The 24,233-nt window shown below is 42.3% G+C and overlaps 1 protein-coding gene across 1 annotated transcript in view; it reads left to right on the forward strand.

The window, feature by feature from the left end:
• The window catches only part of LOC144592999 (cyclic nucleotide-gated channel beta-3-like), an 85,833-nt gene that overhangs the window by 52,410 nt on the left and 9,190 nt on the right, over positions 1–24,233 (forward strand). Inside the window, 5 exon segments of the mRNA XM_078398414.1 lie at positions 1,832–1,991; positions 2,081–2,178; positions 9,232–9,315; positions 10,273–10,391; positions 17,586–17,732. Of these exon segments, the coding sequence (XP_078254540.1) occupies positions 1,832–1,991; positions 2,081–2,178; positions 9,232–9,315; positions 10,273–10,391; positions 17,586–17,732 (608 nt within the window).

A 24,233-nucleotide genomic window follows, 5' to 3' on the forward strand; every position in this document is an offset into this window, starting at 1 on the left:
TCATTTAATCATTTTTCAATGTTCAGTAGATTCATGATCAGTTCCTGTGGATTGGAGGGTAGCTAATGTTACCCCACTTTTCAAGAAATCAGCGAGAGAGAAAACGGGGAATTATAGACAGTTAGCCTGACATCGGTGGTGGGGAAGATGCTGGAGTCAATTATTAAAGAGGTAATAACGGTGCATTTGGATAGCAGTAAATGGATTGGTCCAAGTCAGCATGGATTTATGAAGGGGAAATCCTGCTTGACTAATCTTCTGGAATTTTTTGTAGATGTGACAAGTAAAATGGATGAAGGAGAGCCAGTGGGTGTAGTGTATCTGAACTTTCAGAAAGCCTTCGATAAGGTCCCACACAGGAGATTAGTGGGCAAAATTAGAGCACATGGTATTGGGGGTAGGGTATTGACATGGATAGAGAATTGTTTGGCAGACAGGAAACAAAGAGTAGGAGTAAACGAGCCCCTGTCAGAATGGCAGGCAGTGGCGAGTGGAGTGCCGCACGGCTCGGTGTTGGGGCCGCAACTGTTTACAATATATATTATTGATTTAGATGATGGAATTAAAAGTAACACTAGCAAATTTGCAGATGACACAAAGCTGGGTGGCAGTGTGAACTGCGAAGAGGATGCTAGGAGGTTGCAGGGTGACTTGGACAGGTTGAGTGAGCGGGCAGATGCATGGCAGATGCAGTATAATGTAGATAAATGTGAGTTTATCCACTTTGGCGGCAAGAACAAGGAGGCAGATCATTATCTTAATGGTCTCAGATTAGTGCAACGAGACCTGGGTGTCCTTGTACACCTGTCACTGAAAGTAAACATGCAGGCACAGCAGGCAGTGAAGAAAGCTAATGGCATGTTAACCTTCAAAACGAGAGGATTTGAGTATAGGAGTAAAGAGGTCCTTCTCAAGTTGTACAGGGCCCTGGTGAGATCACATCTGGAGTATTGTGTGCAGTTTTGGTCTCCTAATTTGCGGAAGGACATCCTTGCTATTGAGGCAGTGCAGCGTAGATTCACGAGGTTAATCCCCGGGATGGCGGGACGGTCATATGAGGAAAGATTGGAAAGACTGGGCTTGTATCCACTGGAATTTAGAAGGATGAGAGGGGATCTTATAGAAACATTTTAAATTATAAAAGGATTGGACAAGCTTGATGCAGAAAAAATGTTCACAATGTTGGGAGAGTCCAGAACCTTGGGCCACAGTCTAAGAATAAAGGGGAGGCCATTTATAACTGAGATGAGAAAAAACCTTTTCACCCAGAGAGTTGTGAATTTGTGGAATTCTCTGTCACAGAAGGCAGTAGAGGCCAATTCACTGATTGTGAATGATCAGCCATGATCACAATGATTGACGGTGCTGGCTGTAAAAGCCAAATGGCCTCCTCCTGCACCTATTTTTCTAACTCAGCGGGACAGGCAGCATCTCTGGATAGAAGGAATGGGTGACTTTTCAGGATGAGACCCTTCTTCAGACTGAGAGTCAGGGGAGATAAAATGTAATCTGGAAGACAGATTTGGTTGGAGAACTATGATGGGGGAGGCATAGATAGAGAGGGAAAGCAAGGGTTACTTGAAGTTAGAGAAGTCAATATTGGGTTGTAAACTGCCCAAGCGAAATATGAGGTTCTGTTCCTCAAATTTGCATTGGGCCTCATTCTGACAGTGGACAGAAAGGCCAGTATGGGAATGGGATGCTTGAAAGTTGGTACAAACTCTATAACTCATTGCTAGAAAGCAGCTTGAAACATGCTCATCTTAAAAACATGCTCAACTTATCATTTAATGAAAATAGCTGATGTACTTGCCCATTTCCTCCATTTCAGATGCGTGATATTATTGGGGCAGCTACTGCAGGCCAGAGTTATTACCAAGCATCATTGGATAACACTGTTGCATTTATGAATATATATTCAGTTTCAAGAAACGTACAAAATCGTATACGTAAATGGTATGAATACACATGGGAATCACAAGGCCAGTTGGGTAAGTAGGCTTTGCCCACTCCAGGTTTCCCAGCTCATGAATGTTCTATGTGACTTCTACTTAAAAAAATAATGTTTAATTTCTTTCAGATGACTCTGAGATTATGGAAAGTATGCCAGTAAAGATGCAACTGTCCATTGCTATTGATCAAAACTATGAGATAGTCAGCAAGGTTGATCTGTTTAAGGTATGCACATTTTAAACTTTCCTTTAGTTGATTGGGTTCTCATTTTCTCATTCTCATTCTCTTACAAAGAGGCCATTCGGCCCATTAAGTTTGACAACTTTCCCATTAATCCCATTCCCATCTTTCAGTCATAAATTCATAAATTCCAGGAGCAGAATTAGGCCATTCAGCCCATCAAGTCTACTACGCCATTCAATCATGTCTGATCTGTCTTTCCCTCTCAACCCCATTCTCCTGCCTTCTCCCCATAACCCCTGACACCCTTACTAATCAAGAATATGTCACTCTCCACCTTAAAAATATACATTGACCTGGCCTCCACAGCTGTCTGCGGTAATGAACACAGATTCACCACCCTCTGACTAAAGAAATTCCTCCTCATCTCCTTCCTAAAGGTACAGTTCTTTTTTATTCTGAGGCTAAGGTTGCTGGTTCTAGACTCTTCCACTAGTGGAAACATCCTCTCCACACTCACTGTATCCAGGCCTCACTGATATTCCTAACTACACCATAGTTAATTTACAATGCCCAAAACCCATAACCCAAAACCTAACAATGTTTGGAATGTGGAAGGAGTCTTGAGCACCTAGGGTCATAATAATCATAATCATAATTATAATCATACTTTATTAGCCAAGTATGTTTTGCAACATACGAGGAATTTGATTTGCCAGACATTCATACCAATAAAAAGCAACAAAACACACAAAATACATTTTAACATAAATATCCACCACAGTGACTCCTCCACATTCCTCATTGTGATAGAAGGTGAAAAAAAAGTTAAATCTCTTCCCTTCTTTGTTCTCCCGCGGTCGGGGGTCTTGAGCCTTCCGTTGTCGGGGCGATCTTGGCTCCCGTAACCGGCAGTCGGGCCCTCCGCATCGGGGCGATCAAGCTCCCGCATAAGGGGGATCTCGGCTTCCCTGTGCCGGGCGATTGGACCCCGGGTCGGGGCTAGTCGAACCTCTTGCGACTTTGGAACTTCCCGACATCGGTCTCTACCTGAGACTGCGAGCCCCTCGACGTTCGAATCCGCAGGCCGCGGTCGGAGCGTCGGTCCCAGGCAATCGCAGACTCCGATGGTAAGTCCACGGCCACGCGGTGGGGCTCAAAGTCAGTCTCGAGCAAGGCCGCCAGCTCCATGATCTATCAATCGCATCTCCATCTCCGGCAAGGTAACAGATTGAAAAAAGTTTCTCCCTATCCCCGCCATCCCCCACATAAAACAAACCAGAGAACATTAACACATACTTTTTAAAACACACTAAAAATAACAAAAAAGTTGACGGCGCCATCTGGTAAACCCACGCCCCTCACAGGGAGAACAAGTCACAGTCAAACTCATCTCAGACAGCACCCAGGATCTGGATCTTACCCAGGTCATTGGACATGATAGCAGCAATACCAGATGGGGAAGTTATATTAAAAAGAGTCCGGGTGATTCATTGGACGCAGCTTTAAAACTGCAATAACGTTATTGAAGATAGACAGAAAATGCTGGAGTAACTCAGTGGGACAGGCAGCACCTCTGGATAAAATGAATGGGTGACGTTTTGGGTCAAAACCCTTATTCCGTCTAAAGAAGGGTCTCGACCCAAAATGTCACCCTTCCTTCTCTCCAGAGATGCTGCCTGTCCCGCTGAGTTACACCAGCATTTTCTGTCTGTCTTTGGTGTAAACCAGCATCTGCAGTTTCTTCCTACACATAACATTATTGAAACTATGCTTTGAAATTCCTGTGCATATACTCTTAAGACACTGTTCCAAATTTTGAAATTGGCTTCCTTTCTATGCAATTTTGTAATGCACAATTTGCTTTTAAACAAATGAAATACAAAGCTGCTTGTTGCAAACATGTTAACCTGTTGGCTGAATATCAAGAGGTGTAGAAAGGAACTGCAGATGCTGGTTTATTCAGAAGATAGACACAGTGCTGGAGTAACTCCATGGGTCAGGCTGAGTCTGAAGAAGGGCCCAACACGAAACGTCACCCATCCTTTTTCTGCCTGACCGGCTGAGTTACTTCAGCACTTTGTCTATTGAAAGTCAACTTGTGTGTATGATAGAGCATTATAATAGAGCATTATATTATAAGCAGCAATGTTTCACATTGATTTGGTACTAGTTTATAAACAATGCTTGGTGTCTCAAAATTAACGTTGACTCAATATAAAGTAGGAGGTTGAAATATTTTTTCATTTTTTATCCTAATTTGAATGTGCTCATAGTTTCATGTATTATTTCAAGGGAATTATTAATGTACATTAAGGTATCTGATTAAATAGCAGAAAGAGAAAACATCTTTTTCAGTCAGAAAGTTGTGAATCTGTGGAATTCTCTGCCTCAGAAGGCAGTGGAGGCCAATTCTCTGAATGCATTCAAGAGAGAGCTAGATAGAGCTAGATAGCTGAGTCAGGGGGTATGGGGAGAAGGCAGGAGCAGGGTACTGATTGAGAATGATCAGCCATGAATGGCGGTGCTGGCTTGAAGGGCCGAATGGCCTACTCCTGCACCTATTGTCTATTGTCTATATCAGCCAGCATTGTAAGCATTCACACAAGTATTCAACTTTATAAGTTCAGAAAGTAGACATTGATTTGAACTTTCCCAGTTGGTGTAAATACCTCGTTCTGGTTTATGTCAGAAGGGCAGCATAGCGATGCAGCTGTGCGAGGCTGTTGCCTCACAGCACCGAGGACCTGGGTTCAATCCTGACCTCGGGTGCTTTCCGTGTGGAGTTTGCACCTTCTTCCCGTCACCTGCGTGGGTTTTCTCCGAGATCATTGGTTTACTCCAACACTCCAAAGACGTACAGATTTGTAGGTTGTGTGAGAAGGAACTGCAGAGGCTGGTTTAAACTGAAGATATAAGACTGATTGTGAAAAAGGGTCTTGACCCAAAACGTCACCTTTTCCTTTTCTCCAAAGATGCCATTTGGCCCACTGAGTTACTTCAGCTTTGTGTGTCTATCTTCAGATTTGTAGGTTAATTGGCTTGGTATAAATGTAAAGTGTCCCCAGTGTATGGAGGATAGGGTTAAGCATCGCTGGTCAGTGCGCACTCAGTGGGCCGAAAGGCTTGTTTCCGCAATGTATCTCTAAACTAAACTAAAAAATGAAATCCTGACCTTGGGTGATGTCTGTGTGGAGTTTGCACGTTCTGCCTGTGACAGCGTGGGTTTCCTCTCAGTGCTACAGTTTCCTCCCACACCCCAAAGATGTGCAGGTTTGTAGGTTAATTTGCCTCTGTAAATTGCCCCTAGTATGAAGGTATGTGGATGAGAAAGTGGGATAATGTAGAACTAGTGTGAACGATGGTCGGTATGGACTCGGTGGGCTGAAGGGCCTGTTTCCAATCTGCATCTCCAAACTAAACTAAACTTAAAATGTAAGTGTTACCATTGACTAATGCAATTTTACAGCACAGGTAATGAAGATACCCAACTGGGGGGGGGGGGGGGGGGGACACTTTTATATGTAGATCAAGCTCTAATAACATCATTAAAATTTAAAGAATGCATTAATGAGGTTGGTGCAAGGGAATAAAGATAGCTTCCCTAACAGCCCAACTCTATCTGAACATACACCTATACAGGGATAAGTACCATTATGGAGAAGTATTTATAATGATCATTTTTAAACCACAGATGCTGCAAATCTGAAATGAAAATAGAAAATTCTGCATAACCACAAGAGGAGCAGCATCTGTGGAAACAGAAACAAAGTTAATGTTTCAATTTGAAGACCCTTTATCAAAAATAGGAAAAAAAGTGTCCAAAATAGATTTCAGTTCTGGAGAGGTTGAGGGAGGAGGGTTGAGTAGGTCAAAGAAAACAGCAGAAACAAGGAACTGCAGATGCCGGTTTACACAAAAGAACACAAAATGCTGGAGTAACTCAGTGGGTCAGGCAGCATCTCTGGAAAACATGGATCAGTGACGTTTTGGGTCGAGACCCATCTTAAAAGGGCAGCACAGTGGTGCAGCGGTAGAGTTGCTGCCTTACAGCGCCAGAGAGCCGGGTTCGATCCTGACCACGGATGCTGTCTGTACTGAGTTTGTATATTCTCCCCATGACCTGCGTGGGTTTTCTCCGGTTTCCTCCCACACTCCAAAGACGTACAGGTTTGCAGGTTAATTGGCTGCAGTAAAATTGTAAATTGTCCCGAAGTGTGTATAGGATAGTGTTAGTGTGCGGTGATTGCTGGTCGGCGTGGACTAGGTGGGCCGAAGGGCCTGTTTCCGCGCTGTACCTCTAAACTAAAACTAAACTAAACTCTGACTTGCATTTCACAACTTTAAATGTCCTCTTGTCTGTTTTCTTTGACTATGACTGTTCATTTTGTCGACAAAATGGAGAGGGTACAGAGGAGATTTACTAGAATGTTGCCTGGGTTTCAGCACTTAAGCTACAGAGAGAGATTGAACAGGTTGGGTCTTTATTCTTTGGAGCGTAGAAGGTTGAGGGGGGACTTGATAGAGGTTTTTAAAATTTTAAGAGGGACGGACAGAGTTGACGTGGGTAGGCTTTTCCCTTTGAGAGTGGGGAAGATTCCAACAAGGGGACATGACTTCAGAATTAAGGGACAAAAGTTTAGGGGTAACATGAGGGGTAACTTCTTTACTCAGAGGGTGGTGGCTGTGTGGAATGAGCTTCCGGTTGAAGTGATGGAGGCAGGCTCGATTTTATTATTTAAGAGTAAATTGGATAGGTATATGGATAGGAGGGGATTGGAGGGTTATGGTCTGAGAGCAGGTAGATGAGACTAGGTCAGTGAAAGTGGTCGGCGTGGACTGGTAGGGCCGAACGGGCCTGTTTCCGTGCTGTAATTGTTATATGGTTATATGTTACACAATTATTGATACATTGATACAATGTGAAGACGTGCAGGTTTGTAGGTTAATTGGCTTCTGTAAATTCTCCCGAATCCATAGGATAGAACTAGTGTATGAGTGATCGGCTGGTCGGTTCAGACTTGGTGGGTCGCAGGGCCTGTTTACACTTTTTTTCTCTAAATAAAATAGCCACTAAGTGCTGAAATAACTCATCGGGTCAGGCAGCATCTCTGGAGAAAAAAGATGGGTGATGTTTCGGGTCTAGTTTCTTCGTCAGACTTCGTACAGGAAAAAAATCATGTTGAAACTATTCCAAATGATTCTCTTAATCACACATTCTGTGCACAGCAAATTCTCTATCAATTGCGCTAGCATAATTATGATCTGCAACAGTACTCATGTTATGGCCAGAAAATCGCATTGAAAGGTTTGTGGTAATTCTTATTATTTGCATATATATATAAATGTACTTCTAACCCAGCACCAATCCTTTTTCAATTCTACTGTGATCTTTGAACTGGCACACAACAGCATCATGAATTATGCGGCATAGTTGGTTAACATCATACCCACAGATTGTGATTTATGCACATTGTTGTGTATAAAGATGCCTATTATAATGATCATATATAAAGGTTCATCTGGGCAAACTTAATTCAATGTATATGTGTGGCTGGATTCTCAGCTACTGTTATGTGCTTTCATATGATCTAACAGAATTTGATTGCGGTTATGCTGTGACAAAGACTAAAACCACATATGTTCAGTTAGGGTTGTTCTTTGGAGGTTAGCCCTAGGGCAGATTACTGTGATATGGTTCAGCAAATTTGACTTTACCTCTAATACTATATATTGCTGACAGGGGCATGAAAAATATTCTATTTCCAGCACTGACATTCATTACATGGGAATAACTCAATAAAAATATAAACATACGTTTTTGATGCAACCCAAACATGATTTACTGTTAATATTGAAAGATTGCCACATTCTTCTGAGAGCCTTGGTGAGTCTATGCAATGAAATGATCAAGCTAAATGTGTCAACGTTTGGTGAAATATGCAGCAACTCCCAGCACTAAATTGTAGCTTTTTGGAGCTGGTAAAATTGGAACTGATAGTACCTGCAACAAGTTCAAATTGGCAATAATTTTTCGTCTTTTCAGTGTCTAAACCCTTTGCTTTTCATAAAGCGAATCCACCACATCTTGTGTTGCTAATTTATATGTATTTGTTCATGAGTAAAATTATGAAAGGCAATCTAGTTACTCTTTTTAGATAAAATACAGCATCAGCAGTCCCGCGCAGTGCTTTCGCAAGGTGGAGAACATACAATGCCCTCAAGACAACGAAACAAAGTCAATAGTTTACGTATCAATGTGACTTCAGTAAATGGCAAGCAGTACTAATGGTAGTTGCTGGAATGTAGAAACAAGGAAATGCAGATGCTGGTTTACAAAAAAATACATAAAGTGCTGGAGTAATTCAGCAGGTCAGTCAACATCCCTGGAGAACATGGATAGGTGGTGTTTAGGGTGGGGACCTTTCTTCAGGTTCTTGGGTCCTGACCCAAAACCTCACTTCCCCATGGAAGACCTGCTCAGTTACATCAGTACTTTGTGTCTTTTTTTGGTAGTTGTTGGAAATATGGCTGCAGTAAATAATGTGTATATTAGTGTAGAGGTGGAGGGAGAACACATTTGAGTATTGACTCCCAGCACATGATGTCATGGAGTCATAGAGTGATACAGTGTGGAAACAGGTCCCTTGACCCAACGTACCCACACCGACCAACATGCCCCATCTACGCTAGTGCCACCGGCCTGCGCTTGGCCTATATTCCACTTAACCTGTCCTATCCATGTACCTGTCTAAATGTTTCTTAAACGTTGAGATAGTACCTGCCCCAACTACTTCTTGCAGCAGTTCATTCCGTACACCCACCACCCTTTGTGTGAAAAAGTTACCCCTCAGGTTCCCATTAAATCTTTCCCCCCATCACCATAAACCTGTATTCAGTAAGTTTCAATGAGATCTCTCCTCATCCTTCTAAATTCCAGCGAGTACAGGCCCAGAGCCATCAAACGCTCATGATATGTGTAGATGCATGAAAGGTGTAAACATTTTTTGGTATTTGTAGATGCAGTGCAAACTATAAAAAACTAAATCGCTTCCTTCATTCAACTTTAATCAATGTTTCAACCTTTATGTACTTCAGGATTGTGACCAAGAGATGATATATGATATGCTCATCAAGTTGAAGTCAGCTGTCTATTTGCCTGGTGATTTTGTATGCAAGAAGGTAATCTTTATTTTTTTCCCCTGTTCATGTAATAAATTGTATATATTCAGCCGGTTATATTTAGTTTGAAAAGGTTTCCCTGTCGCTAAATTCAGAATTCACAAATTAACTTAAAACTAAAAACGACGGTACGCCTTTCAACTGGATGGCACGGTGGCGCAACAGTAGAGTTGCTACCATACAGTCACAGCGACCCAGGTTCAATTCTGACTACGGGTGCTGTCCGTACGGAGTTTGTACGTTCTCCCCGTGACCTGCGTGGGTTTTATCCGGGATCTCCGGCTTCCTTCCGCACTCCAAAGACTCCAAAGATTTGTAGGTTAATTGGCTTTGGTAAAGATTGTAAATTATTTTGATTGTAAATAGAAACTTACAAAATTCTTAAGGGGTTGGACAGGCTAGATGCAGGAAGATTGTTCCCGATGTTGGGGAAGTCCAGAACAAGTGGTCACAGTTTAAGGATAAGGGGAAAGTCTTTTAAGGACGAGATGAGAACGTTTTTTTTTCACACAGAGAGTGGTGAATCTGTGGAATTCTCTGCCACAGAAGATAGTTGAGGCCAGTTCATTGGCTATATTTAAGAGGGAGTTAGATGCGGCCCTTGTGGCTAAAGGGATCAGGGGGTATGGAGAGAAGGCAGGTACGAGATACTGAGTTGGATGATCAGCCATGATCATATTGAATGGCGGTGCAGGCTCGGAGGGCCGAATGGCCTACTCCTGCACCTATTTTCTATGTTTCTATTCCTAGTGTATAGGGTAGTGCTAGTGCATGGGGATCACTGGTCAGCACGGACTCGGTGGGCCGAAGGGCCTGTTTCCGCGCTGTATGTCTAAACTAAACGAAACAGTTTGCATTAGCATGCATTATAAATTCGGGACTCCAACATGAAAGATCGGGAAATACCATGTTTGTGACAAGATCAAATGAGTGTTAACCTGATATTGGGCATTTCAGGGAGGCATTGGAAAAGAAATGTTCATCATCAAGTCGGGACAGGTGCAAGTGCTTGGTGGACCAGATGGTAAAAAGGTTCTGGTGACCTTGAAGCCTGGATCTGTATTTGGAGAAATCAGGTAATGCACTGGCTGCCTAGACAGTGAATTGATTAACAATAATAAAATCTTACGTTAATATGCTTAGAGAGAAAAAAAGTTTTTTCTCTTGCCTCAAAGTAATTCATATGTTTCCAATGATATTAAAAGAAAGGGGAGGGGGAGTGTGTGAGTTTAGTACACTGTTGAAGTTAAACATTGTTAAATTAGGAGCAAAATGTTAATTGGAACAATAGTTCAAAACACTGATATCACATCTAGATTTCACATAGAGATATGTCATAGACACGTGCTTCCTCAATTCTGCCATTGAAAAGCAAAATTGGAAAATAACAGAAAGGGCTGACTAAATCTCATGCAAATATTGCAATGAACTAGGGAAAGGGGTTTATTGGGTGCTGTGGCTGAGACTTTAATTTCTATACTTCCTCCATCACCCTCTGCTTCCTTCCATGAAGCCAGTTTTCTATCCATTCGGCTATATCTCCATGGATCCCATACGATCTAACCTTCCAGAGCAGCCTACCATGCAGAACCTAGTTGAATGCCTTGCTGAAGTCCATATACACAACGTCTACAGCTCTGCCCTCATCAACCTTTTTGGTCAAGTCTTCAAAAAGTTCATTTGTGAAAACAACCTCCCACGTACAAAACCATGCTGACTATCCCTAATCAGCCCTTGTCCATCTAAATGCGTGTATATCTTATCCCTCAGAATACTCTGTAGTAACTTTTCAACCACAGAGGTTAGGCTCACTGGCCAGAAGTTCCCAGGCTTCTCCCTGTAGCCCTTCTTGGACACCAGGAATGGCAGTATCCTGCTATTAATTTCAGCAGTACATCAACAAATGACAGCTGCTGAGAAATCTGTGCTGGACTGTAAATGTCAGAGAGCAGAGAGATGCAGCTTACACGAGACAATCTTTGCAACTGGGTATACAGAGGCTGTGTTCTCTGAGCAACTGCTGGCATTGACTTCTTTTTGCCTCTGGATTCTTCAGTGTTCTGCCAGAGCCACATTAAAGATCTCCCAGTTGGCAGCACACTGACGCAAAAGCATATGTGCAAGCTAAGTTTTGCCAATGCTGATGGTCATATCAATCAGCAGCTGTTTGGCAGGGACGGGTATGTGTTAAACTGGCCAACACATGTGGTGATCTGCAAATCCACAATTACATCCAGAATGTATCAGTGAGGGCTTCCATTGCCCAAGTGCTTAGTTTAGTTTAGAGATACAGCATGTATACGGCCCACTGAGTCCGCGCTGTCCAACAATCACCCCATGCACTGGTTCTACCCGACACTTTACAATTTACAGAAGGCAATTGACCTACAAAACCGCACAACTTTGGAGTGCGGAGGGAAACCGGAGCACCCGGAGAAAATCCACACGATCACATGGAGAATGTGTAAACTCCACACAGACAGCACCCAGGGTCAGGATCGAACCCGGGTCTCTGGCGCTGTAAGGCAGCAACTCTACCAGTGGATGGCAGCATTTCACCTGATGGTGCCCCTCTGATATATTGGGTGCAGTAAAAGCTGATGAAACATCTGCCTCTGCAACATACTCATCTAGTTAAGATGATGACTGTGGTGTTCAATGTAATAGGTGGTCCCGAAAGTGCTTCAAAGTGGAACAAGCTTCAATAAGATAGGTCCAGTGCAATCAACAATGCAATGTGATGTCCAGATTCCCTGCACAATGTCTTATATAATGTATGCCATGTCGTTTGTTGTCCACCTATTTAAAACATACCAGTGCCACTGTTCTGGTTTCAGCAATCCAAGTGTGCTCTGATATGAGTTGAGTTGAGTTTAGTTTATTGTCACGTGTACCGAGGTACAGTGAGAAGCATTTGTTGCGTTCTAACCAGTCAGCGGAAAGACAATACATGATTACAATTGAGCCATCCACAGTGTACATGGTAAAGGGAACAACGTGAATAACATTTAGTGCAAGATAAAGTCCAGTAAAGTCCGATCAATGATAGTCGAGGGTCTCCAATGATGTAGATAGTAGCTTTGGACTGCTCTCTGGTTTTTGGTAGGACCATTTAGCTGCCTGATAACAGCTGGGAAGAAACAGTCCCTGAATCTGGAGGGATGAATCCCCATAAGAAGCACGGTAGGTGTCTTTCCTGTGGAGACTGCTGTGTTCCAGTAGTCGGATGTGAAGTATGTAGCTCTTGCCTTAATTTCACCTCTTCAATCTACCTTCCAGTCTGAACTGCCAAGCAACTCATTGCTGAGTGACATGGCACTGTGCCCAGATGTTTCATTCCATTTATGCTGAGCAACTAAGCAAATTCAGCACCAGTGAAATTGCTTCCATTGCAACTCTGGGAGATTATCTTTTGTAAAGCACATTCTCAGCGTTTAAAACATTGTTTGATATATGGAAGCATCGACAAGAACTGCTTCTACCCAGCTTGAATGTGCATCTATTACAATCATGAATTTTTTTCCCCCTAAATAGAACTACAAAATTCACATGCATCCCATGACTTGTTTGCATTGGAGCAGGGTTTGAGATATGCAACTACTTTAGTTTAGTGATACAGCGTGGAAACAGGCCCTTCGGCCCACCATGTCCGCACCGACTAATGATCACCTGTACACTAGCTCTATCCTACACACTAGAGACAATTTACAGAAGCCAATTAACCTACAAAACCGCACGATTTTGGAATGTGGGAGGAAACCGGAGCACCCGGAGAAAACCCACGCAGTCACGGGGAGAATGTACAAACTCCATACAGGCAACACCCGAGGTCAGGACCAAACCCGGGTCTCTGGGGCTGTAAGGCAGCAACTCTACCACTGCGCCACTGTTCCACCGCTGACAAAATGTAGAATTTGGTGGATTTTGTAATGATCTTAACAGTGTTGACTTTCTTCTATCATGGCCAAGCCACCAAAAATGAACATTTTGGCAACTTGCTTGATGAAGGATCTACCTGGATTTCCCAGATTGTCAAAGAATTGTCCCAGATCATTATTGATGTGTAGTTCGCATCTCTTCCCTGATATGATAGAAGTGTGTCATCTTATTCTTCTTCCAGATGTATTTGTATATCCACTGATGGGGTCGCGTCTCATATTGGGAGCAAGCTGTCGAATTGTGACCAGAGTATGATCCAATTATCCTGCAGTGCACAATCTCATCCACTAATGGAGTCTCACGTAGGAACACACAAACTGGCAGTCAGCTCACCATATCCACATTCTGAGTGCCCTCTTGACATTGGTAATGGTATATTATTGCACCATGTACTTAGATACAATGAGAGATTTTGTTTGCATACTTTCCAGTCAAATAATGCTAGTCAAGATCGAACCCGGGTCACTGGCACTGCAGGGCAGCAATTTTACCGCTGCGCCACCATGCTGCCCTTTTTAATATTTTTATTCTTCCCCCTATCTCCCTCCTTTTTCCTTGCAAGATTATTATGAGGCCATCTGTAGAAGTTAGTAAGAATCATTGGAGACATGCCGAACTACCCGCTGAGGAAGTTGAACTCTCGACCCGAATCGTCACCTATTCCTTTTCTCCAGAGATGCTGCATGACCCGCAGAGTTACTCCAACATTTTGTGTCTGTCTTCGGTTTAAACCAGCATCTGCAGTTCCTTCCTACACATCTTGATATGTTTTTTTCCCTGGCCATAACTTCAAAGTGATTGGGTCAGGACAAATAGTCAGAGATATTTACACTTAGGAACTTAAAATTCTCCACTATCTTCACTTGGCTGTCGTCACTGCTGCCTTCCACGTCTCTACTTTTCGACTTCGACTGCATCACCATGTTAGCACAATCCACATCCCTAGTTGTTAGTTATTAGCCCTCACTATTCTTTATCCTACAACAGAGACTGATCTCAGAACCATTGCCCCAACTCCCAACAGTAACACTGACATGAAGCAATCCAGCAAAACAATCCACTCCATGTCCTCCAGATTCACAGAACATTACTGCATATTCATATTTCCAACTTGTTATCAGAGACTAATGGCCTCCCAACCTTCATCCATATTAATATCAGGTTTAATGTGATCTGATTTTAATGTTGCCTTCCAAAATAACTAATTCATTTTTTGGAAATTGTGATGTGGAAGAAGTTAATGACTAATGATCAGGCTTTTGATTGCTCAGAAAAACCTTTGAAAACCATAGCCACAGGAGAGCGTTCCTGCACTAATCTAAACCTGCCACCTGCCTCTGACTTCACCACCTCCCACCATGGCCCCAGTATATTTCCCTGGGAGTTGGACAATATTTTGCTTTCTCCGTAAGAGTCAGGTGCAGCCTTCCATCCACCCATGGTTTATAATTGTCCCTGATTAAATTTGAACTTTTCCTTTACAAACTCCAGTGAAATATTGAGAGGAAATAATTAATCACATTTTTAATTTAACTGCAGTGTCTGCATGCATTCTACTGTGATAATGTTTTCAGGCGCAAGGTTTGCAATAATCTGTTTATTTTTTGCCCATGTGTACTTGCGTTTGACTTGTGATTGTATTTATGGAGAGTATTATCTGATCTGATTCGATAGCATGCAAAGCAAAACTTTTCACCACACCTTGTTACACATGACAATAATAAACCTAACCCTAAGCATGTAGTGTAGTGTACCTAAACAGGTAATGTAGGGGTGTGTTGTGCCTCCAGAACGATGGAGCTATGGAGTCCACACTGTGATTTAGGGAATATTTCTTCAGTAGATAGACACCAAATGTTTGAGTAACTCGGCGGGTCAGGCAGCATCTCTGGAGAAAAGGAATAGGGGACATTTTGGGTCGAGTCCCTTCTTCAGATGTCTCGACCCTGACTAAATCTCAACTATGTCTATGACTATGACTATGTTTCGATTAAATGAATTAGTTACTTTAGGAGGCAACATTAAAATCAGATCACATTAAAACTGATATTAATATGGAGTAAGCCATTAGTCTCCGATAACAAGCTGGATAGGCTTGGATAGAGTGGATGTGGAGAGGATGTTTTCCGCTAGTGGGAGAGTCTAGGACTAGAGGGAGTAGCCTCAGAATTAAAGAATGTTCTTTTAGGAAGGAGATGGGGAGAAATGTCTTTAGTCAGAGGGTGGTGGAATTCTTTGCCACGGAAGGCTGTGGAGGCAAGTCAGTGGATATTTTTAAGGCAGAGATAGATTAATTTTTGATTAGTACAGGTGTCAGAGGTTGTGGGGAGAAGGCAGGGGAATGGGGTTGGGAGAGATAGATCAGCCATGATTGAATGGCGTAGTAGACTTGATGGGCCGAATGGCCTAATTCTACTGCTATCACTTATGACCTTATGATCCGAAACGTCACCTATTCCTTTTCTCTAGAGATGCAGCCTGACCCGCTGAGTTACTCCAGTATTTTATGTCTCTTTTTGGTGTAAACCAGTATCAACAGTTCCTTCCTACATGGTAGTTCTTTAGACACTAGGTGAAGGTGGTTGAGAAAGATCCTGCCAATGACTTTCCTGTGGCAGATGACAGAGAGATCTCATTCTTTTCTACAGTCAGATTTGTTCTCCTTATTAAAGCTGAAATGTCATATTATTCAGCTTTAATAAAAAGAAGCTTGTTTAAAAGTAATCATGATTCAAGGCTGCATGGCTATCACATTGATATTAAATGTAGCAGTTAATTAGATACAACAGAGCAATTAATTAATGTATTCACTCTCTTTGCCAGATTTCCTTCAAAATGGATCCCATGGATGTTTCAAGTGTTATTTTGGGCCATATTGACAAAATATTGTTCCAAAGCAATAAACGTTTGATAATCACCTTGGATGAGTCCAATTTTCAGCAGGGATGCTTTACTTCAACTGACTGTGAGTGACCATTTAGCTGTCATTTGACCATTCTTAGAACTTGAATGTCATTTTCTGATGACAGTGTGATGGCATATAGAGTCATGGAGCACAGAAACAGGCCCTTCAGTCCAAATTATCCATGCTGACCAAGATGCTCCATCTAAACTAGTTCTTGATTAGTACGGGTGTCAGGGGTTATGGGGAGAAGGCAGGAGAATAGGGTCAGGAGGGAGAGATAGATCAGCCATGATTGAATAACGGATTAGAATTGATGGGCCGAATGGCCTAATTCTGCTCCTATTACTTATGACCCTGCCAAAACAGGTGGGTACCTTCTCTAGCCAACACTTGGTGTACCAGGGCACACCTTGCCTGTTAGGTCCTAGTCTTTTCTCGCCTCCAGCTCTTCACCACCTTTTTCTCCAGAGATGCTGAGTTACTCCAGCACTTTGTGTCTATCTTTGGTATAAACCAGCATCTGCAGTTCGTTGTTTCCACATAGAAGTGCACGTTGGCGCAGCGGTAGAGTTGCTGCCTTACAGCGCCCAGATACCGGATTCAATCTTGACCATGGGTGCTGTCTGTTCTCCCCGTGACCTGCATGGGTGTTCTCCGGGTGCTCCGGTTCCCTCCCACACTCCGAAGAAGGTTTGTAGGTTAATTGCCTTTGGCAAAATAGTAAATTGTCCCCAGTGTGTGTAGGATAATGTTAGTGTGCGGGGATCACTGGCCGGAGCAGACTCTGTGAACCTGTTCCTGTTTCCGTGCTGTATCTCTAAGCTAAAACACTAAACCAAGTGGAATAGACTAGGTTTGGGTTCAGTAAGTTCACACAGGCCAATTTCAGGTTATCTGGCTACCATTAGCCCCATCACCTCACACACAATTATGCTGGCCCATTATTATTCTCATCCATTGCGGCCACCTAACCCGATTACACTCGTTATTTTTTGTGCTTGTGCCTACATCACAGATCAATTATTTTCTAGCCCCCGTTGCCATCAAGAACTGATGAGCTTTTACATTAGCATGTAGATTGATTGTGATTGATTGCGTGTACATTGACGATTTGTCAATGCACTGATATGCATTATTAACGTCGAGACAGTCGGCTACCACCTTGTAATGTGTTTGTCTGCATCCCTGACGGTGGGAACAACAAAACACAAGACACGATAATATTGCAGAGAATTTAGGTGAATAAAATATTAGAACAATCTGCAATGAAAGTTTTGCTGTGCTGCATTTCCTTTTAACACTGCTTCAGGCCTTTATACTCCATTTGATTCACTTGCTGAAATGAATAGTTTATTTCACTTAATGAAAATGCAGAGGTGGCGAATGAAGCACGAGCTGCAATTGACCCGCTTCCCTTTTGTGGCAGTCTTTTAGCCGCAGGCGGAGGCAATCGACGGACGGCTAACGTGGTCGCCAGTGGATTCACAACCTTGTTTATTTTAGACAAAAAGACTCTGAACGAAATTCTGGTGTATTATCCAGATTCCCAGAAGATCCTTAAAAGAAAGGCCAAGTAAGTAAAAATTACAACTTAAAATCACAATTAAAACACAAAGTGTACACTTGTGCTATAACACCAGGATAAGCGCCCAACCAAGAAAGCCCCAAGCCAAAGTACTAGCTAAACTGATTATACAAACTTACGCTAAGGACAATATCTAACTCAATATGCAATAATCAGCTACCTGCATGTTAACAGGCACTTAAAAACTGATCCTGTAGATGCAAGTATATCATTGGGGTTACCAAGTGGGCACCTCCCTTCACTGGTATTTCATTGAGTTAGGCCCATGATGCCTCGGGAAGGCTCAACAGTTAGTTCTGGTGTTCACAGAAACACTTCCCCCCCCCCCCCCCAACAATACCTGCTTCACCATCTATGCTACCAGTATCTACCAAATAAATAACACTACAGACAATTAATTCACTCAAACAAATGCTAAACACTCGCATCCTGTCTTCCACTTATCCTAACCCACCATTAAACAGTTGTAGTGCCACAGGTACAGGTATGTAGGGCAGCACGGTGGCGCAGCGGTAGAGTTGCTGCCTTACAGCGAATGCAGCGCCGGAGACTCAGGTTCGATCCTGACTACGGGCGCCGTCTGTACGGAGTTTGTACGTTCTCCTCGTGACCTGCGTGGGTTTTCTCCGAGATCTTCGGTTTCCTCCCACACTCCAAAGACGTACAGGTATGTAGGTTAATTGACTGGGTAAATGTAAAAATTGTCCCTAGTGTGTGTAGGATAGTGTTAATGTGAGGGGACCGCTGGGCGGCGCGGACTCGGTGGGCCGAAGGGCCTGTTTCCGCACTGTATCTCTAAATCTAAATCTAATAAATATCAACCTTGCATAAAACCAGGATATTCTTTCACAGAATGCACTTACAAAGAAATACACATACACATACATTTCATTTCTGCCCCCAACTGACACTATTTCTTCTCCACAAAATCCACCCACTGTCTTGCTCTGCTGCCTCTGACATCTCGTTTACGGACTGACGCAAACTCTGTCCACAAATTCCTTTGTGAATCAAATGTGCTGAATTATTACAACCGGGAGGACAAATCATTCCACATCTTAATTCATGCACGTATTCATCGTTCAATTTAGGAGCCTTTTGAGTTGTGTTTGAGTTTAGTTTAGCTTGAGTTTAGTTGATTGTCACATGCACCAAGGTACAGTGAAAAACTTTTGTCGCGTGCTATCCAGTCAGCAGAAAGGTAATACATGGTTACAACCGATGTATCCACAGTGTACAAATACATGATAAAGGGAATAACGTTTAGTGCATGATAAACTCCAGTAAAGTCCAATCAAAGGTAATCCGAGGGTCTCTGATGAGATAGATAGTCGCTCAGGATTGCTCTCTAGTTGGTAGGATGGTTCAGTTGCCTGATAGGAGCTGGGAACAAACTGTCCCTGAGTCTGGACGTGTGGTCCTTTTCACTATTCTGTGGAGATTCGAGGATCTGAAGGTGGGAGGAGCAACATTTAAATGGAGATGTGTGTGGCAGATTTTTTGTTTACACAGAGAATGATGAGTATCTGGAAGGTGTTGCCAGGGGTGGTGGTGGTGAAGGTCAGATACAACAGTGACATTTTTGAAGCTGAGAGTCAGGGGAGAGGGAAAGAAGAGATATGGAAAGGTGAAAATGAGAGAAATCTTCCACAATCCAACTTCACCGCCAAGTTTCGACAGAACCCCAAAATCACAATTTCACTCACATGTACAAGCAATTATCCAATGCATTTGGGTTGTGGCATGTTGTAATCAAGTACATAAGCTGCACATTACCTTGTGCCTCAGTGTTTAAATCCTCTCTTCATGTAGCAGGTCCATCTTTACTATTCTCTATTGTTGTTCATGTCATTCATTTCTTTAATATCAAAGCCGAAACTCATATTTAGCTACTTTTAAAGATGCAAAACAAGTTGATGAATGTGATAAAGAAAGCTTCAGGTTTTATAGAAAAAAGTTATGGAATTCAAAAAAGTACTAACTACTTGGTTAGACCCCCATTTGAACAAGGGTGAAGACAAGTGGTAGAGGACGAGTTCAAAATTACAAGCATTTTAACAAGTTAAATGTGTATGTACATAAATTATATTGGAATAATCTCACTGATCTATATGCAAAAAATATACTTCACTGTACTTTGGTACACATGACAATAAAAGAACCATTGAACCAATAGACAATAGGTGCAGGAGTAGGCCATTCGGCCCTTCGAGCCAGCACCGACCGCCATTCAATGTGATCATGGCTGATCATTCTCAATCAGTACCCCGTTCCTGCCTTCTCCCCATACCCTCTGACTCCGCTATCCTTAAGAGCTCTATCTAACTTTCTCTTGAATGCATTCAGAGAATTGGCCTCCACTGCCTTCTGAGGCAGTGAATTCCACAGATTTACAACTCTCTGACTGAAAAAGTTTTTCCTCATCTCCGTTCTAAATGGCCTACCCCTTATTCTTAAACTGTGGCCCCTGGTTCTGGACTCCCCCAACATTGGGAACATGTTTCCTGCCTCTAACGTGTCCAACCCCTTAATAATCTTATTCAGTAAAATGTTTCATCTCATCCATTAAAATGTTTCCATTTACCATTTAGATGGGAACTTATCAACATAGGTTTTTTAATTGTACCTATTGATAAGTCCCTAACTAAAGGCAGGGCAAACTTCAAAATAAATTACAGAGTTGTGTGAAACAGCCAAAATTGCAGAAAAATAACATTTATTTTCCACTAATTGTGGTAGTTTGGCAAAGTCAGGAGAAAGGAAGGTTAATGACCCCCAGGGAAGCCAGAATGGAGGTGAGAAACTCGAGAAAAGAAAAGCAGGAGGTACCAGGAGCTCAGACAGTTGTAATAGAGGTTTGATATTACAGTGGTAACAATTTTAACAACAGAATAACCCATATTGGCTGAAATGTGTTTAGAGCTTTATCAGATAGGATCAAGTAATTCCAGACACTTAATAATGGAACGTATTAAATAATTTATAACAAGCGTTACCATTCATTGCTTCAATCATGAAATAAGCTTTTCAGCTATATTCTCCCAGAGGAAAACCCATTTTTTAAGTCTCTCTTCAGACTTTAGATTTTAGAGATACATTGTAAAAACAGGCCCTTCGGCCCAGCAAGTCCACGTTTACCATCTATCACCCCATGCACGAGCACTATTGTACACACTACGGACAATTTACAATTTTACTGAAGCCAATTTATTTACTAACTTTTACATCGTTAGAGTATGAGAGGAAACCAAAGCAGCCAGAGAAAACCCATAGGCAATAATTCTTTTAAATTATATTATTGTGGACCTTTTCAAATGCTTTCATAGGTTATAAAAATTGTTTTACGTAGCTAATCATTATTAGATATATTACAAGCAATGTGATTGCTATGTGTGGTTATTTCATCAGTAACTACATTATGTGTTATAAAGTGTATATAAAGTGTTTACTTCATTTGTAAGTGCATTATAACGATGCATCAGGCAAAATTGTGAGGTGTTAATGAATTTACCGCAGACCTAAAATACCCCCTTCCATCTATGAATTTCTATAGAATGTATTGATTCTTCCATCAGTCGGGAAGTCGTAGAAACAGACTGACCCTCTCATCATATCAATCATCAGTGACGTTGAAAGTAATCATAAGCAGAAGCCAGAGCTTATCTTTGGCAGATTCTTCCATAAATGTGTGTGTGTGTGTGTGTGTGTGTGTGTGTGTGTGTGTGTGTGTGTGTATATATATATACACACACACATGTGCACACACACATACACATATATATGTATGTGTGTGTGTATTTATATACACACACATATGTGTGTATATACACACACACATATATATATGTATGTGTGTGTACGTATATATATATATGTGTGCGTGCGTGTGTACATATATGTGTGTATGTGTACATATATATACAAATATATATACATACACACATATGTGTGTGTGCGTGTGTATAGCTATATACTAAAACTCTCATTTGTTTGTTCGTTCCTGAATGTTATGTTCAGCACGGCATAAAGATAAAGTACACTCACACGTTAGTTGCCTGAATCACACCGGCCTTTATTTACCCAGCATTCCCGGCTCCAGGAACACCCACTCATTAACATGGCACATGAATATGCATGAATACATTACACTGCTCTCCCTTTTTTTAAGTATTAAATCCAAGTACTCAGTTACAATTTTGGTGTTGTGATACTTGATTTAAATCAATACTTTTAACCATATTTACAAATGTAACCTAATTACTGGTTTGCGGTTCCTGCCTGATCGTTTAACAGTAACAGGTGCAACAGGCGTAACAGATGTACGTGTAGACTCAACTGTTGGCTTGTTTGGCTCTATGTTAGTACGCTGACCTTGACTAGAGAAGTCTGTTTCTTTATCTGTACTCACTGAATTTTGTGTATCAACCACAATAGTCTTTTCTAACTCACTTTCAGATGAATACTCAGGGATTAGGAATTCATGCTCAGTTTTTGGTTCATCTTTGGCTGGAATCATTTGATCCACATGAACACTTTTGATCTTGTCTCCAACATCCACTAAGTATCTTTTTGTTCCACACACTTCCACTATTTTCCCAACATCCCATTTGTCTCGACTGGACTTGTTGGGAGGACTGAGCACACGAACTTGCTCATCTGGCTTGAAGTTCCTCTCCTTTTTGTGGAAGTCAAAGTGGTGTTTTTGACTTAACTGTTTTTGCTCAACTCTCGAGGCCAAATTGGGTTGAACTAGACTTAGGCGTATTCTTAGCCTTCTCTTCATCAACAGTTCTGCAGGTGAATAACCCGTAGTTGTGTGTGGTGTAGTTCTGTACTTCAGCAAGAAACTAGCCAAACGATGTTTCATGCTGAGCTTTGAACTACCCTGCAAAACCTGTTTCTTGAGAGCCTCTTTGACTACTCTAACAGACCTTTCCGCCGCCCCATTGGAGGCTGGATGGTATGGAGGAACAAGTGTGTGTTTTACCCCGTTACGCTGCATGAACTCTTTGAACTGTTCTGAACGAAACTGAGGTCCGTTATCAGAAACAAGTTCTTCTGGTAAACCATGACATGCAAAAATCGATCTCAACTCGTCTATGGTACGCTCAGCAGTAGTGCTTGATCCCATATGCTTAGCCTCAATCCATTTCGAATGACTATCTACTAGTACCAGAAAATTATCATTACCCTTTTCACAAAAGTCTACATGAACTCTCTGAAACGGTCTACTTGGCCATGACCAGGGTTGCAGTGGTGTTTTTGGTGGTTTACTGCGGCAATTTTGACACTCGCTACATTTGCTCACCAGTGACTCAATGTCACCGTCTATACCAGGCCAATACACAAAACTTCTAGCAATTGACTTCATGCTTACTATGCCAGGATGTTCGGCATGAAGTTCGTACATAATCTTGTTTCTTAAAGACTCTGGTACAACCACTCTGTAACCCCACTTTATGCATCCCTGCTCGCATGATAATTCATGGCGTCGATTATAGAAAGGCTTCAGTTCCGAGTTTGATCCACTCTCGACTTCAGTCCACCCATTCAATGTCTGCTCATAGACACTCTTCAGCACAGTGTCCTTCTCTGTTTCAGCTGCAATTTCTGTTGCAGTCACTGGAAAGTCTTCATCTTCGACTTGCAGTGTGTAGATTGAGTTCTCGCTTCCCACATCAGAGTTCTCATGGGGCAATCGGGACAACGCATCTGCGACTGCGTTGCATTTGGGGCTTCTGTACTCCACTTTGTAGTCATACTGGGACAACAGAATTGCCCAGCGCTGCATCCTTGATGCCGCCATGGAAGGTATAGCTGACTTGGGACCCAGTATCGTGAGTAGTGGTTTGTGATCAGTCACAAGGGTGAATGGTCTGCCAAGAAGAAACTGGTGGAATTTCTTGATTCCGAACACAATGCTGAGTGCTTCCTTTTCTATCTGTGCATAGTTGCGCTCACTTGGTGATAGGGTGCGGGAGGCAAAAGCAATAGGCTTTTCCTGTCCGTCATCCATTACGTGGCAGATCACTGCACCTACACCATAACTTGAAGCATCACAAGCAAGTTTCATCTCGCGCGTCGTGTCATAGTGAACAAGGAGTTTGTCACTTGTCAGGTTTTTCTTGCAGATGTCGTATGCATGTTGTTGTTCCTTTCCCCACATCCAATTCTCATCCTTTTGTAACAGATGATGTAGTGGCTTTAGCACGGTTGCTAAATCTGGAAGGAATCGTGCATAGAACTGCACCATCCCAAGGAATGATCGTAGCTCTGACACATTGTTGGGCTTTGGAGCATTCGCAATTGCTTCAACTTTCGCCTTCACAGGGCGTAGTCCGTTGGAATCTACTTTGAGTCCAAGGTAGATCACCTCTGATTGTGCAAATGCACATTTGCTCTTTCGTAGTTTGACGTTGTGGCAGTTCAATCGTGTAAGAACTTGCTCGAGTATCTCCAGATGTTCTTCCATGCCCACTGTGAATATCA

This window comes from Rhinoraja longicauda, chromosome 4 (genome assembly GCF_053455715.1).
Source record: "Rhinoraja longicauda isolate Sanriku21f chromosome 4, sRhiLon1.1, whole genome shotgun sequence".
Lineage (NCBI taxonomy): Eukaryota > Metazoa > Chordata > Chondrichthyes > Rajiformes > Arhynchobatidae > Rhinoraja > Rhinoraja longicauda.